At 39.3% G+C, this 15,101-nt stretch overlaps 1 protein-coding gene across 1 annotated transcript in view; it reads left to right on the top strand.

Annotated features, from left to right (window-relative positions):
* The window catches only part of LOC125881277 (calcium-activated potassium channel subunit alpha-1-like), a 148,850-nt gene extending 135,355 nt beyond the window's left edge, over positions 1–13,495 (top strand). Inside the window, exons 28-32 of the mRNA XM_049564364.1 lie at positions 70–264; positions 2,361–2,479; positions 2,587–2,808; positions 8,494–8,522; positions 11,213–13,495. Of these exons, the coding sequence (XP_049420321.1) occupies positions 70–264; positions 2,361–2,479; positions 2,587–2,808; positions 8,494–8,522; positions 11,213–11,364 (717 nt within the window). The 3' untranslated portion in view covers positions 11,365–13,495. The remainder of the gene's footprint in view (positions 1–69; positions 265–2,360; positions 2,480–2,586; positions 2,809–8,493; positions 8,523–11,212) is intronic.
* Positions 13,496–15,101: the final 1,606 nt, after the last annotated feature.

Genomic DNA, 15,101 nt, shown 5'->3' with positions numbered 1-15,101 from the left:
GAAGCTTCAGTTGTGACTTTAGTGGCGTTTGCTGAAGGACTCACCCCCTCTCTACCTTCATTCCTTTAGACATACTTCAATGATAATATCCTCACCTTGATCCGGACGTTGGTAACAGGCGGGGCGACGCCGGAGCTGGAGGGGCTGCTGGCAGAGGAGAATGCGTTACGGGGCGGCTACAGCACGCCACAGACACTGGCGAACAGGGACAGGTGTCGCGTGGCACAGCTGGCCTTGTACGACGGGCCCTTCGCCGACCTCGGGGTAAGTGACTGGTCTTGTCACCCAAGGGCTAAGCACATCTTTGTCTGCTTGTGTTGTGGGAGCTGACTTCGGTGAAAAGATTCAGACTAACAGGGACGGCTGTGATTCAGAGCTGAGATGAGTAACAGGGATTGTATGTCCAAAAATAGGTGTGTTCTGTGACAGCGAAACCCAGAGTTTTAATCCAATCCAGTCATCCTCAAATAAGTTTATCATATTCATACATTATGACCATAGAGATACATTTTATACAATTTAAAACTGAAAAAAGGATTTTTACCTTTTTTTTTTTTTTTAAGGTAAATTATACATATTTGTGGTGGACAGTAATTGCAAAATGAATAAAATGTAAACAGGAATGTTGTAAATATATATGCATAATGATAAATAATGAATGTATTTGTATACACAGAATCAAACAGTAGTAAATGTACATAAAGGTAAAGTGACAGTACCAGAGCAAGAGCTCCAGAGTTCAGAGCACTGTTATATGTTAAGCTGATAACTCCTTAACACTCTGGCAGCTTGTTCTCAGGATTATTAAAGAGGTAAACAAAGCTAATCAAGCTAGCTAACTTTCTGTATTTAGTTATTAGTTTATTCAAGAACACTGACCAGCTAAAACATTAAAACAACTGGATGATCAAACATCAATGGGATGTGCTTGTACCCCAACGCCAGCGCCCTGGTGCCAGACACCACAGATCACCCCCAGCGGTCCTGTGTCCATGCCTTGACAGGTCAGAGCCAAGTCTGACCCAATGAGGTCCCACTGTGCATTGGGGGTACCAGCGCACAAATACTTCTTCGGGGGAGGGGGGGGGGGTACTTGATCTGCAGTGGTGTTTAGTTTAGTGGAGCCTGCCAAGTGGCATCCACATAAATATCAGGACCCAAGGTTTCCCAGCAGTGTAACAAAATGCTCAATGTCATTCACTTCACCAGCCTGTGGTTTTAATGTTTTGGCTGAAAAATATATCAATGGGCCCTAATAAGGTATATGAGATGAGTCTTCCTAACACCACCAGATGATGACAGAAAAAAATATGTTTAAATGGTATATGGACTGCATTTAACAGGCCAAACAAACTCACTTGAGTCGCTCGCACGTCAAACCATATCTTTATAGTAGACTAGTCCATCGTATTTGACGCATTATTACTAAAACAGTGGTTACTGTACTTCATGAGGAGGAGATCCTCAAATCATTTTTCAGACACGGCATTGCTGTTGTCAGCATGTTTGATTATTTTTTCTATTTGCTCATTATGCAGATAATTGAAGAACTTATGTTATACAAGTAACAACAAAATTGATTAGTAACTTTAATGTGATTACCAAATTAAGAACAGTAACGTGTAACATTACTGCATTACTGACAAAGGTAATGTGTTTACAGTAACACGTTTCACCCCACACTGGTAAGCTGGCACACAACCACGAACTACAAAGACGCATTCTATGTTGCGGCACCCATTAGCTCACCTGGTAAAGTAGGCACCCCATGTACAAAGGCTCTGTCCATGCCGCAGCAGGCGTGGGCTCGATTCTGGCCAATGATACTCATTACCTGGAGAGGTTTGAAAAAGATATACATTTCTTCTATGTTCCAAAACCAAAATCAAACCCTGTTAAGTGCAGGGTTAGCTAGCTAGCTACTTAAGATATAGCCTACTGAACGAAAGCTTGTCAAACCATCACAAGGAGCGGGGCTTAGTGAGAGGTCAATTAAAGGCAAAAAAAGCCCTAAGAAATATCTTTTTAAAAAAAAAAGTATTCTATGTAGCTGGTAAAAATAAAAAATACTCTGCCCCACCTACATGACAGTCGTGTCTGTGCCCCATGTATTTTGGCTATAACACGGATTTCTCTTTGCCCAGTGAGTGAATCAGCTGACTGCAGAATTTTTTTTAATGTTTTGAATGCTAGTGTGCACAAGCCTTCAGAATATCAGAAGAGTTTGCACATGGCTTACAATGACAGGTACCAGTTAAACAATGATCAGTTCGGGACTCATTTTTTATGTTAGAGGTGTATTTAGTCAATGTTAAGGATTCGTACGATGTATCTTTATGTTTTTTGTCACTGTCTTGCAGGATGGTGGCTGTTATGGTGACCTGTTTTGTAAAGCCCTGAAAACATACAACATGTTGTGCTTTGGCATCTATCGGTTACGAGACGCACATCTAAATGCACAAAGCCAATGTACCAAACGGTGAGTACGGACCTAATGCGTCCTTGTATTTAGTAACAACAGTCACAAAAAAGCCTTTGTTCAAACCTATACTGAAATTTATAACTGGCCTTCCCTCTCTTCTCTAGGTACGTCATAACCAATCCACCATATGCGTTTGAGCTGGTGCCCTCAGACCTGATATTCTGCCTGATGCAGTTTGACCACAATGCGGGCCAGTCTCGAACCAGCCTCTCCCACTCTTCCCATTCGTCCCATTCCTCCAGCAAAAAGAGCTCCTCCGTCCACTCTATCCCAACCACCAACCGCACCAACCGCGCCAAAAGCAGGGACTCACGAGACAAACAAAAGTATGTGCCCCTCTAAAGCTCTCTGACTGTCTATGTCCGTGAACAGTGCCTGCCAACAGTTACTATCCTGTGTGTCCTTTTGCAAACAGACTGTAATGTGTCTGGGTGTCGATGTGTGTATGTTTGTCTTGGAGTGTGTATGTGTGTGTTACTTGTATGTCTAGCATTCAACAACCCCATGCAGTACAGAACAGTGTGGTGTGCCCCATGGCATAGGGGAAAGTGGGCAACCACAAAGGGCTTCTGTGTTTCCTGGGGGCAGCCAAACAGTAAGCTTTTTTGAAGAGTCTTTCCATCCATTGGTTGTTACTGTGGTTCTCAGTCTTTCCATACTTGTACATTTTATATGCCAAGGACTACAGTAAACTTTTACCAGGGCTGTAAGTAAATCTGTCACTCTTTAGTAGCTGGATAATGTTTTTTTTCTTTCCTTGACATTTTGTCATGATGTAACATATTCGTTAAGTTTTATTTTAGACATCTATCCAAAAACCCCTTTGCAGTCAAAAGCAAGATGGAACATTTTGTTTTTAGTGAACTTTGAGACACCTAACCAAAGGGCTTTGTAGATTGTTTTTACATCCAGGCTAAATTCTGTTGGTGTTATGATCCATGTTTTATTGAATATATTGTAAATGATAATTTGCTTTATTCAGATTTACCTAGTTTAGTTTTTCATTCTTAAAAATGTCAGCAGGCCTGTCACGATAACTACTTTTGATGGACGATACATGTCTCAAAAATAATTGCAATAAATTATATTATTGTCATTTCGAGTTAGATGAACTTTTAGTTATTAAGAATATTCAGACATTGGAAATGGAATTTTAACACTTGTTAATATACCCAACAAAATACTATATGAGATTGTACTACATTTATTGAAGCAGGAACTGCCCATTGGTTCGACAGCCCATTGTTCCGACCATATTAAACTCATTGTTCCGAAGTCCGTTCCGAAATCATCATGATGCCCTGTGGTTAAGGTCTGGTTAGGTTTAGGCACAAAAAACACTTGGTTAGGGTCAGGAAAAGATCATGGTGTGGGTTAAAATGAAAAAGAAAGTGACAAACACATAAGCCGTGAGCCTGCTCCGCGTCAAGCCGGTCGCGGCGCACCATATGCCCGCTGCGAGCCGTTCAGCACCGCGGACAGTCGAACCAATGGGCTGTCGAACCAATGACATGGACCCATTGAAGTAGCCCAGATTTACTCAGTTCCAGACTTTACAAAAACAAGCGATGCCTCTCGCGGCTAATAGACAAGCTTAGTGAAGCTTCAGAAACAATGCAGTTACCTCCATAGTATCACTGGTGTGCTGCCAGGGATTGATAGCCTGTGAGCCCAGCGGTTGGTTTGTGGTTTTATGGGGTGGTGGATGAAATTGTTGGAGGGTAAAACTACAAACGACAGACTTTTTGACTCGCTGCCAGGGTTACGCAAGCTAACAGCTGTCAGTTCTGTGCCTCTTCCACCTCAAAAGTGCAGCTGCAGGCTGACGGTAAGCTGCACTGTGTCGTCTTATTTTTCTTCGAACTTGCGCAAGTAAGTGGGTTTGGAGAAAAGAGAGACTCGCTGTGTCAAAGCAATGTTTGGTAACCCTGCTGTTAATTCTGGCACCATGCTGGCTAAAATGTCACATTTTTATGCAAACAAAGATGTCTGGACACTCAATGGGCAATATCGGGTCATGTCCGTGTATCGTACGATGACTTGAGAACGTAATTATCGTGACAGGCTTAAATGTCAGTGCTGATTCTCCTGCAGTGCTCTTACCTGCACACACAGGGCTAACTCCTAACAAGAAAACTCTCCCAGTTTGAGATGGTATTGTCTACTTTAAAATGTGAAGGGCCCTGAAAGCAAAAGTATTTTTATATGGAGGATTTTGGCCAACAGGATATGTACCCTCAGAGTAGGAATTGGCAAACATTTCCAGACCTTAAGTTTTACTAAAGACTGTGCTCTCTTGTGTGTGTTAATAACTGTCACCCCTGTGATGAAGGTCAGTGAGTGTATCCATCTTATAACATTCCAAGTTTTACTCTGATGAAACTTGTTTGTTTTGTTTAAATTAAAGCTGAACCTCATTGTACTTGAACTGCACTTTAAATTATATGTCTTTAAAAGTTCACAGTATGTCTATGAAATACTGAACATCATCTCCTCTTAATGCCTTTTGATTTCCATTAACATTCAGATGCTACACTTAAATGTTATTTGCCGCCATGGAGTATTAATTATGTCAAGATATTTGCAAGTAGAAAATGTCACAGTTATTAATAAAGTTACACAACCGTTATGATTACATTGTGTTTACAAGTGAATGTCACATTTCAGTGTTATTTTGTTAAACTTGTTGTCAAGCTGTTTCAGTGACACTTTGGCTATCTAACAACATGGTTATTCTTATTTGGTGGACTACCAGTAATTATATTTTTACTAAGGACTGGATAATAAGCAACCACACAATTTCACTGCCCAGGTCATGGTTCATGGAAGCAAACAGAACTGCATCATCAGCAAAAAGGCAGATGCTTAGCCCTGAATTCACTGCACAGGAAGATCTCCATTCCTCAGCTGCACCTGTATTTCCATGAAAACCGCAAACAAAATTCATAGCATGCCTGATCCTTGGCCGAGCCTAGTGCAGAACAAGCTGAACTTATGATCGAAATTCAGACACAGCAAGGGTCTGAATTTAGCACCAGCTAACTGCCAAATGTGGATAAATTCTTGGCAGTGGTGTGTTTAAGTAAGGCCATCTGCCATTTTGGTGGACAGAGAAAAGGCTGAGCAGCAAGACATGCTGTAAGTGCTGTATAAAAGCAACACCATTGGCCGTAAAACGTATATGTTAATTGACAGTTGAAATTCACTGAACTCTAACCAATAATCAGTAAAAAAAAAAAAAATGTGCACACACATCCACGTATTACTGTATTGACTTCACTATCTCATGTCAATTTCGTCTGAGGGAATAGCCCATGGCACAGCAAGTGTGTGCCAGTCAAATGTGAGTGATGATGACTGGTGATTTGAGAAATTGGCAGTTAAGTTGTAACTGATAGTAAATGTACAGTGTAGATTTCAGTTTGTCCATGAATAAACACTGCAGCTCCTTAACACCCAAGTTAAGTTCCCGTGTCACGCTTCCCAACGTAGATGAGCTTGTTCATGCATGCGCAAGCATGTGTACTGTAGAGTACTACCCACCCCTAAAAAACAGGGCTCCCCCAAAAGCTAGTGTGTAATTCAAACACTGGAATTTACCAGTGATAGAACAAGTACTCCAATCTTTGAGTACAACTACTGATACAGCAGTTTAAAAATTCCGTGCTGCAACTTACAAGTAGCAGTCCTGCATTCAAAGTCGTACATAAGTTCTCATTATGCTAAATGGCAATTGAATAGCACATCATAAAAAATGTTACAAAATGTCACGAAAAAAATATCGTGGAGTACGTCATAAAAGACATAGCCCCCCTGACCCTGCTACAGCAGGAGTGTTTGGAATGCTTCATCCACCAGCAACAGGCAGGACTCCAGCCCAGACTCTGGGCCACTGGCAACTTATTTCCACAGACAACCCCAACACATCACCAAGAACCCTCGCACATATTTTCTCTGAATGGAAACTGGCCTGCAAACTTCACTTGCCCTTGATAAGGATCAAACCCATGACCTCAGTCACTCCAAGCAGTCGTCTAACATGCAGAATAATTGGATCACACAGTTTCACTTTGTTTCTTAGAGGATTTCACTCTTTCTTTTAGACACCGACCTTCAAAATGTGAAATCTCTTGTCTAAGTATAGAATGTCATAAAAAAGTCAAATTATAGTATACTATTAACAATGTCTTAAAAATGTCATAAAAATACATACTATAGTATGTCACTGTAGTATGCCTTTAAAAAAAGAAAATCCCACTCTGGCCTATGCAATGATTAGATTCACACAAACTTTAGCATAAAACCTCTTAAGAAAAATATATATTTAAAACATTCTACAAAATTTAATACCTCATAAAACGGCAGTCAAAACTCTCCAATCCTTTTTAGGGGCCTTTATTGTCACAAAATTGACTAATCAACTTTGAATACTTTTTAAGCACCAATGACATTCTAGCCATGACTCTAAAGAGAGACGTTTTTGCAACTGAGGCTTTGGACATGGCCTTCAACCTCTCACAGGATGGAGGAAACATTTTTCTAGTCAGACTGTGTGGAAAGGAACTAAAGCCTGGTGTACAAAGTTCACCATTACTCTGGTACAGGTTTACCAGCTGTTTCTGGCAGCTCCCAACCTCCACCTCACAACCCTCACCACCAGCTAGTGACCAAGTGACAGCTTGGCTTCTCTCTTCACCTCAACATCTAAGACATACAGCACCCGACTGGATAATACGGCTTTAAAGTTGATCATCTATCTTTCATCTAAGATGTTTTGGAACCATGTGCCCACCACTCACAAGTTTTGTTAAGGACTGTTTATGACAAGCACAGAATTTCAACAACAAAGTACTACCTGGGTTTGGACGTTCCCAATAACCACCTCCAGGTTTCTTACCTCAGCTGTGAAGTCCTCCAGCAAAAATATGATCTTCAGTTGGTGGCGTCTATAGCACCCGAACCAGAGACTCCAAAAAGGCTAGAAATTCCAAACTTCTGTTTTCTGTACAGACAAACACACAAAGAGAAGCCTGAGTTTTTATCTTTGAACGCAGTCATATGGAGGCAACCCTTTCACTGATGGACAAAATTACAAAAACACAGCAGTTCTCGCAGAGGTTCATGAGTACTCCCAAACCCACCTGGCACCTCTAATCTTGGGTAACTCCAGAAAAGAGAGCATTTTGACTATGGCTGGCAGTGTAGGAACATCATTAAATTATATGGCCATTTCATTTTCCCATGCAGTAAAAAATGTGACTGCTATTGTTATTAAGTATTATTGTTAATCTCTGTCTGTATTTTGATTACAAATACTAAATGGTTTCTACTACTGACACATTACGAGGATTTCACAGAATCTGTGGAGGTATGCATTCTCCAGGTACTTTCTAAAATATTGTTGCTATGACAAAATATTCAAATATTCTTTGATTGTTAATTCAAAAAAATGAACGAGCACATTACATTTTCACAGCTGCTGAGTGAGCACTTCAAGCTTGCTATGGTTAGTAATTTGTTCCTATATGAAATGAAAACATGTTCAGCTGCACATACATATACGTTGCAAATGTTACAGAAGTGCATTTATTTCTACATGAAGTTGCTTGTTTGTGCTGATCAAATTATGCAACACACTTGGTTGGTTAGCTGCATGCTGCTCACTGGAGTTCTTGATTACATCTAAAACATGGACGACATCCCTCCAATTGCTTTGGCAACAGGCATGGATACAACATGGCTGCTTGACACCTGCTACAGTGGCTCAATGCACAGTAATGGCACTAAAAGATTTTCTGACATGATACATGTTCTGTTTTTCATTATTTTTCGTTGAGCTGTTGCTCCCCCCCCCCCCCCTTCTGTTTAACCTACCCCACATCCATGTGTAATGAGAGCATCTGCTGTTTCTATACCTCTGATCATTATGTTGTGCAGTCTCTGTTATTAATGGTCATCCTAGAATTTCCCATTTAGCTTACATTTAGTGTACTACTTTCTTTTTCTCAAAGTGCAACAAGGATGAGTAGAGTGGGCCAAGGTATGGAAGTGAATGATTATGCATGATGTTAAATAATGCATTGAACATGGTCATGTCCTTGCCGACATTTTGCCCTCTGAATGAAAGCCAAGTAGTTTAGTGTTTCCAAACGACTGCATCAGGACGGCATGGTTATGACCTGTGCAGTACATTTTGCTGTAGGTCTGACTGTAGAATGTGTGATTGCAACTGAATGGTTTGATGCTACTTCACTTTATTCTGTATCAAGTGGTGTTTGATGTTGTATTATTGGCAACGTGTATCTCCTGGCATATGTGTTAATGTACTGCAGCAACACTGCCTTAAGTCATGTTGATGAAAATGCATGACTGTTGGGCATTGCCAAGTGGATGAATCACCAGCGATACGTTATGCCAGACTATCCATTTTCTCCTATAAGAAAAGAAAGCTGCATCAAGCCACAAGCCTGAAGCCCCTCAAAAAGATAAAACCCTTGAAACTATTAACTTCTAATTTGGTATGATGAAGTATGAAAACAGATTGTTTTAACTGGTGACCTGCATGTCTGCTGACCCAACCCCGTCTCACTCCCAACTCGTCAAATTCTGACACTCGATCAGTGGCCCTCTGTGTCAGATACTGGCGCAACAAGGCACCCTTCAGTGACAGTATGAGACACAGCTGACAGTGGCATTTTTTTGACACTCTGAGCAACTTACATTGTATAATGTGCGAGAAAGTCCACATAAAGTGGGTGGGAGGTGAGGTGGATGGGTCAAATACATTTCAGACTTTTACTCAGGAGGCTGCTGTTTGTGTCCAGTGTAAAACAAGGGGAGATTCTCAGTCATCCAGCTCATGGTAATCATAAGTGCTATATCGTAGGCAAGTGGACTTGCTTGCATTTCTTGAAGACGTTTCGCCTCTCATCCAAGACTTTTACATGTAAAAGTCATCTACATTTACATCTAAAGGAGAAGGGACACTCTTTCAAGGACAACAATGTGCTCATCCTGGCCAGGGAAAAAAGATGGTTTGGTAGAGGCCTGAAAGAGGCCATCTACGTCAAACTGGTACGACCATCTTTAAACAGAGGAGGTGGCCTATGACACCACTGATCACCCACGTACAATGTAGTCTTGGGTTCCCTCCCTAGATGACCTCACACCCATTTACATCTGGTCCCATCTGACCCTAACGACACATATGATGGCAGGGTAGGTCAACGACTCACATGTGACCTTAATAACTCTGAAGCTAAGAGCTCACATGCGACCCCAACGACTCTGTAAGGGTTCACACCCACACAGAGTTTAAAGCCTGCGACTCTGCACCAGTCATTTAGAACTGAAGAAGCTTCTTGGATGGGGCGTGAAACGTTTTCAAGAAATGCAAGCAAGTCCAGTTGCCTACAATAAAGCACTTATGATTGCTATTTGTTTAAGTACAAAAGTGCACCTATGACATGCATGGATAAGTTGTGGCTCCTTGCAAAAGTTAGGCAGTGTAACTACTGTTCTTAAGGCCTTCACACACAGTTGGTTTTTTTGTAAATGCATCATACGAAAACAAACGTTGCGCACAGAAACCTGATTCCGATGCGTTTTCTTGTTTTGTTGTGAAACTTCACAACACGTGCCATTTACAGTGGCAATTTTACCTATATTAGTCAAATATAACAATAAATTGATGTTTCGCTGCCCTTCATTTTTACCAGTTACAGCTAACTACAGACTGAGCAAAATATGATTCAATTTACCATGCTGTTGAGAGGCTACCGCAGACAGTTGCTGATGAATTTTAAGGTGGAATGTCTTCTTGCATGTTACTCAATACATGAGTTGACGTTATGAATTAATAAACATGACTTAACTGCCTATATGACAACTTTGACTATTCCATTTGTTTTCATTGTCTCTCTTGCATGACAAAAACTTTAGTGATTATTGGATCTTCAAGCGATTAAAAAAAAAAAAAAAAAAAAAAACGTAAATGAATTGTGCAAACTGCAAATACTTCTTTTCCCCACTTGGAGAAAAGTGGCGGAGCTTTGTTCCAGTGCTCTCTGGCAGCACTCACCCCTGTGTCAAACTCAAAGTCAATTGAGTTATTTTAATAAGGCAGTGTGCGAGTATGTGTCGCATCCTACGCTGGTGACATGACGTTAAATTACAGACATACCTATTTTAAGCCAAACATTGATGTTTTTTCTTAGCCTAACCACGTGCTTTTGTTGCCTAACCTAGAAATGAAGTTTATTTTGAAGCGACATAATGCATGTAAGAAGTGTAGACGTACACGCTGTCCCTGAGCTTCTAAAAACTGACACTGGAGCCACAGATCAAGCGTTGCTATTTGACGAGTTGGGAGTGAGAATGAGTTGGCTAACCCAACAAAACAGCATGCTTCAGTGACAGTATGGTTTATATAAATGAAGCATTTTTGGCCATGAGGTGAGTAACCTATAAGGTTAAAACTGGGACACTGAACGACACTTACCTGCCATTATAAAAAAAAAAAAAAAATCATCTTGGGGATTTTTTTTAATCATGTCAGAATTTCTTTCCATGAAATCATTTAAAGGAGTATTTTTTTTAAATATACAATGTCCTCCCTATGCTCTGTGTGCACTTGAAAAACAAACACTGAAACTGTGATTAACGTTCCTGTAGAATTAACTGTCTGATGTCCCTCCTCTTTGTCTCTATATGATTTTGGCTCCTTCTCAGAAAAGACATGGTTTACAGATGAGCCAGAAAATACTCAGCTGAGGACCATACAGATCAAGCCTGTGAATACGCTCGCCATCAACCAAGTCAGTCAGTGTAAATCCACAAGCAGCTTGATCCCACCCATCAGAGAAGCAGAAGACGAGTGCTGAGCTCCGGACCCGCGCTGACACCTGGACGCTCCCAGAAGACTCATCGTGTAGGTGTCAGACTGGGATTCGGGTTATCTTCTCATCTGCAAACATAAATCAATCGACATGAGATGAGACGGACACAAACTGCTTTCCTCATTCACCTCTGCAGCACGCTTACCTTACAGGCAGATTTAGGATCATACATGTAAAATACATGAAGACAATCATAGTCAAACGTTGCAGCCACTCAACTGTTAGTTTGCACAGCGAATCTTTAGTTGTGACCAGACTCCATGACTTTTTTGTTCCATTTTGGGGAATGAGGGTCACTTGAAGGAGAACGGCAATTTAAAAAAAGACTGCCGCTACTAAAAAGAGGTGATTACTATAACTGGATCAAGTTTTGCAATTGTAAAAGTTGCCTTTTTAGCTGTTGATGAACAACTACTACTACTACTGCATTTACTTTACCCAGTGTTGCAGAGTTACTCTGTACAGTATGTTAAAATGTGTATTTTACATCCAGCTGCGATCCCACCACAATGGCATTGTTAGTGACTGACTCTCAGTGATTCCTTTGCCATTTGGAGCTAATTCACAACATTTGTGACAGTTAAGACGGCCAGCGTCCATGTGTAAATGGCATTTGGCTCCAGCCTTATCTCTATCCATTTATATTTGTCTTATCTTTGCCTTTTTGAGTCGTTTGTTATAACTGTTTTAATGTTGCTGTACGGTTGCAATGTCCAAAACCCCAGAAATCATTTTAAGTAAAGCTTTTAAGGAACTGCAGAATTTCTCCAGGGGTAAAATGTAAGGAATATTATTCTTTTCTTCTGTTCTTTTTTTTTAAATAGCCAAATATGATAGAGCTGTTTTGTTGTTGACATTAGAATATATCCAAAAGTCTCACACAGTTCATGATATCAGAGATACTCATTTACTTAAGACACAATAAACAGCAAAGCTAAATGCTGTGGTATAGCATGGCTCATTATGATAAGTCTATAGTTGAATGTAAAAGCCACATATCGCATAAAGTGGGCATATGTAAGTCCTCCTTTGGCTGTAAGCACTGCCTGACACAGGATTGTCTTGGAGGCCATTACGCACTTACATGTACTCCATGACCAATCTTAATGCCATAATCAGACATGTTTTGTTTTGTAGATACACAATAAACAGCTCTATCATAAAAAAGTTATTTTGGCTATTTAAGTGTTCGGATAGATTCTTTTCTGTCCATTACATATCTGACGTATTCATAAAACAAACACATCCAATGAAGCACAGATCATTTGTTTCGTTTTGTACACGCATGAGTCCAGAACGCAGAGTTAAGTGTGGTTTATTAATCTTGTCTTGTCTTATTTAAATTACAAACTATATTGGCACTGTTGTCACTTTACTTCACAATCAATAAAGGGGGAAAAAAAGTTAAAAGAAACAACGACGCAAGCTTATTCCACAGCGGACTCATGTTGAATGTGAACAGAGAGAGGTTGTGACATTTTTACTGGCACAGAGAACATCCAAACCATCCAACCCTCAGTGCCAGTAATGTGCCAGGCAGTGCTGAAGCCAACGGAGGACTCCAGAAGACCCACTGCTGCGAAAAGAGGCTTCTAGTTTAGCTGAATTTAAGCAAAGTTTGCTTTTGCTGTGAGACTGAGAAATGTACTTTCCTCTTTGCTCAAAGACCATTCTTTTTAAAACAAGTCTTTTTATTTCTTGATATGAGGTGGTACTTGCCTGGAGATAACTAGAACTGTAGTAAATAATTTGAAGTCTTAAAACTATTTTTCATTGATCCATCGTCAACAGCAGAACCTGATTCATTTTATGTACTCTTCAAAGAAATCTGTAAAGCTTAATGTAAAATATTTCTTTCTAGTGTGTTCTTGTTTGACAGTACCTGTGGGGTTGAGAGACATTCAGCATTGCAGTCTAGTTTGTATTATTTCTGTGAATTTCTTTTTAGCACATTGACTTGTGGATACAATGACAGTGCTAAGTTGATATTTCTGACTATGTCATAATACCCAATAATTAATACAGTTTATTGTCTTGTACAAATAGGCTTGTACATAAATTGTACATGATTTCATTTTGTATTTTCACAAATTAAAAGCTGATGTATTGTGTTCTACATGATGTTGTGGGATTTATTTTCTCAGATGTTTCTAGGAAGCTGATGTACCTGAATGTTTGGACATGAGGCTCAGCACAGAAAATGTTACTAAAACACATTTTACACATCTAAATATCAAAGAGAGACTATGTATATATGCAGCCTTCTTCTTTGATGATGACATAAAGTACTCTGTGATTGCCAGACTGATCATGTGACACTAGACACCTCGGGGCACCCTCTGGATAATGGCTGATAAAAACGCTCTCCACATTCTCACCTTGGGGATGGAGAAGGCCCATCATGTTGCCTGTTAACGATTTTACACACCATGGCGCTGTGGGAGACCATCAGCATGCCAATAATATTTACAGTTTAACACCTTGCACAGAGGCCGCTGATTTCCCTGATCCTCCCGCCAGCAGTGGTGTCACCTTCTCAGTAAACAAACACGTGTAGCCATCACACTATCACACCTGATTACTGTATCAACTATAAGAAAATCTGTACTGATTTAATAGACTTTTAGTAAAGAATATATCCTAAGCATATTTATAAATGTGCCCAGTCAAATTATGATCAGTTGTCTCAGTAATTAAAGCTAATTATTAATTAACCAATGTCACATAAAAAAATCAAAAAGACTAAAAAAAGTGAGACTTAGAGTGTCAGTTGTACAAAGAGAAATAATCTCATTGACTGAATAAATCACAGTGATTACTACACATATTCTAGCTTGGTGATATTAACTTGCAACTTGGGAAAAACAAAGAAGGAAATGCCATAAAAAGGTCATAGTATAGTATGTCATTCAGAATTGCATAGAAATGTAGTATAATATGTTGCTCAAAATTGAATAAAATCATAGTGTAGAATGTTGTTCAAAATTAAATAAAAATTTCATAGCAAAGTATGTCCCTCAAAATTGCATAAAAATGTCATAGTATAGTATGTCATTCAAAATTGCATAAAAATGTCATACTATGGTATGTCGTTCAAAATTGAATAAAAAGGTCATAGTATGCCGCTAAAAATTGCATAACAATGTCATAGTACAGTATGTCGTTCAAAACTGAATAAAAATGTCATAGTATAGTATGTCGTTCAAAATTGAATAAAATGTCATAATATAGTATGTCGTTCAAAATTGCATAAAAATGTCATAGTATAATATGTTGTTCAAAACTGAATAAAACTGTCATAGTATAGTATGTCGTTCAAAATTGAATAAAACTGTCATAGTATAGTATGTCATTCAAAACTGAATAAAAATGTCATAGTATAGTATGTCGCTCAAAATTGAATAAAAACGTCATAGTATAGTATATTGTTCAAAATTGCCTAAAAATGTTATAGTATAGTATGTCGTTCAAAATTGCATAACAATGTCATAGTATATTATGTCTTTCAACATTGCAAAAAAATGTCATTGTATAGTATTTCATTCAAAATTGAATAAAAATGTCATAGTATAGTATGTCTTTCAAAAGTGCAAAAAATTGTCATCGTATAGTATGTCGTTCAAAATTGTATAAAAATGTCATAGTATAGTATGTAGTTCAAAATTGAATAAAATGTCATAATATAGTATGTCGTTCAAAATTGCATAAAAATGTCATAGTAT

The sequence above is a fragment of the Epinephelus fuscoguttatus genome, linkage group LG20 (assembly GCF_011397635.1).
Source record: "Epinephelus fuscoguttatus linkage group LG20, E.fuscoguttatus.final_Chr_v1".
In the NCBI taxonomy this organism is placed as follows: Eukaryota; Metazoa; Chordata; class Actinopteri; order Perciformes; family Serranidae; genus Epinephelus; species Epinephelus fuscoguttatus.
The sequence above is the reverse complement of the archived record's forward strand: the minus strand, read 5'-3'. Positions and strand labels throughout refer to the sequence as shown.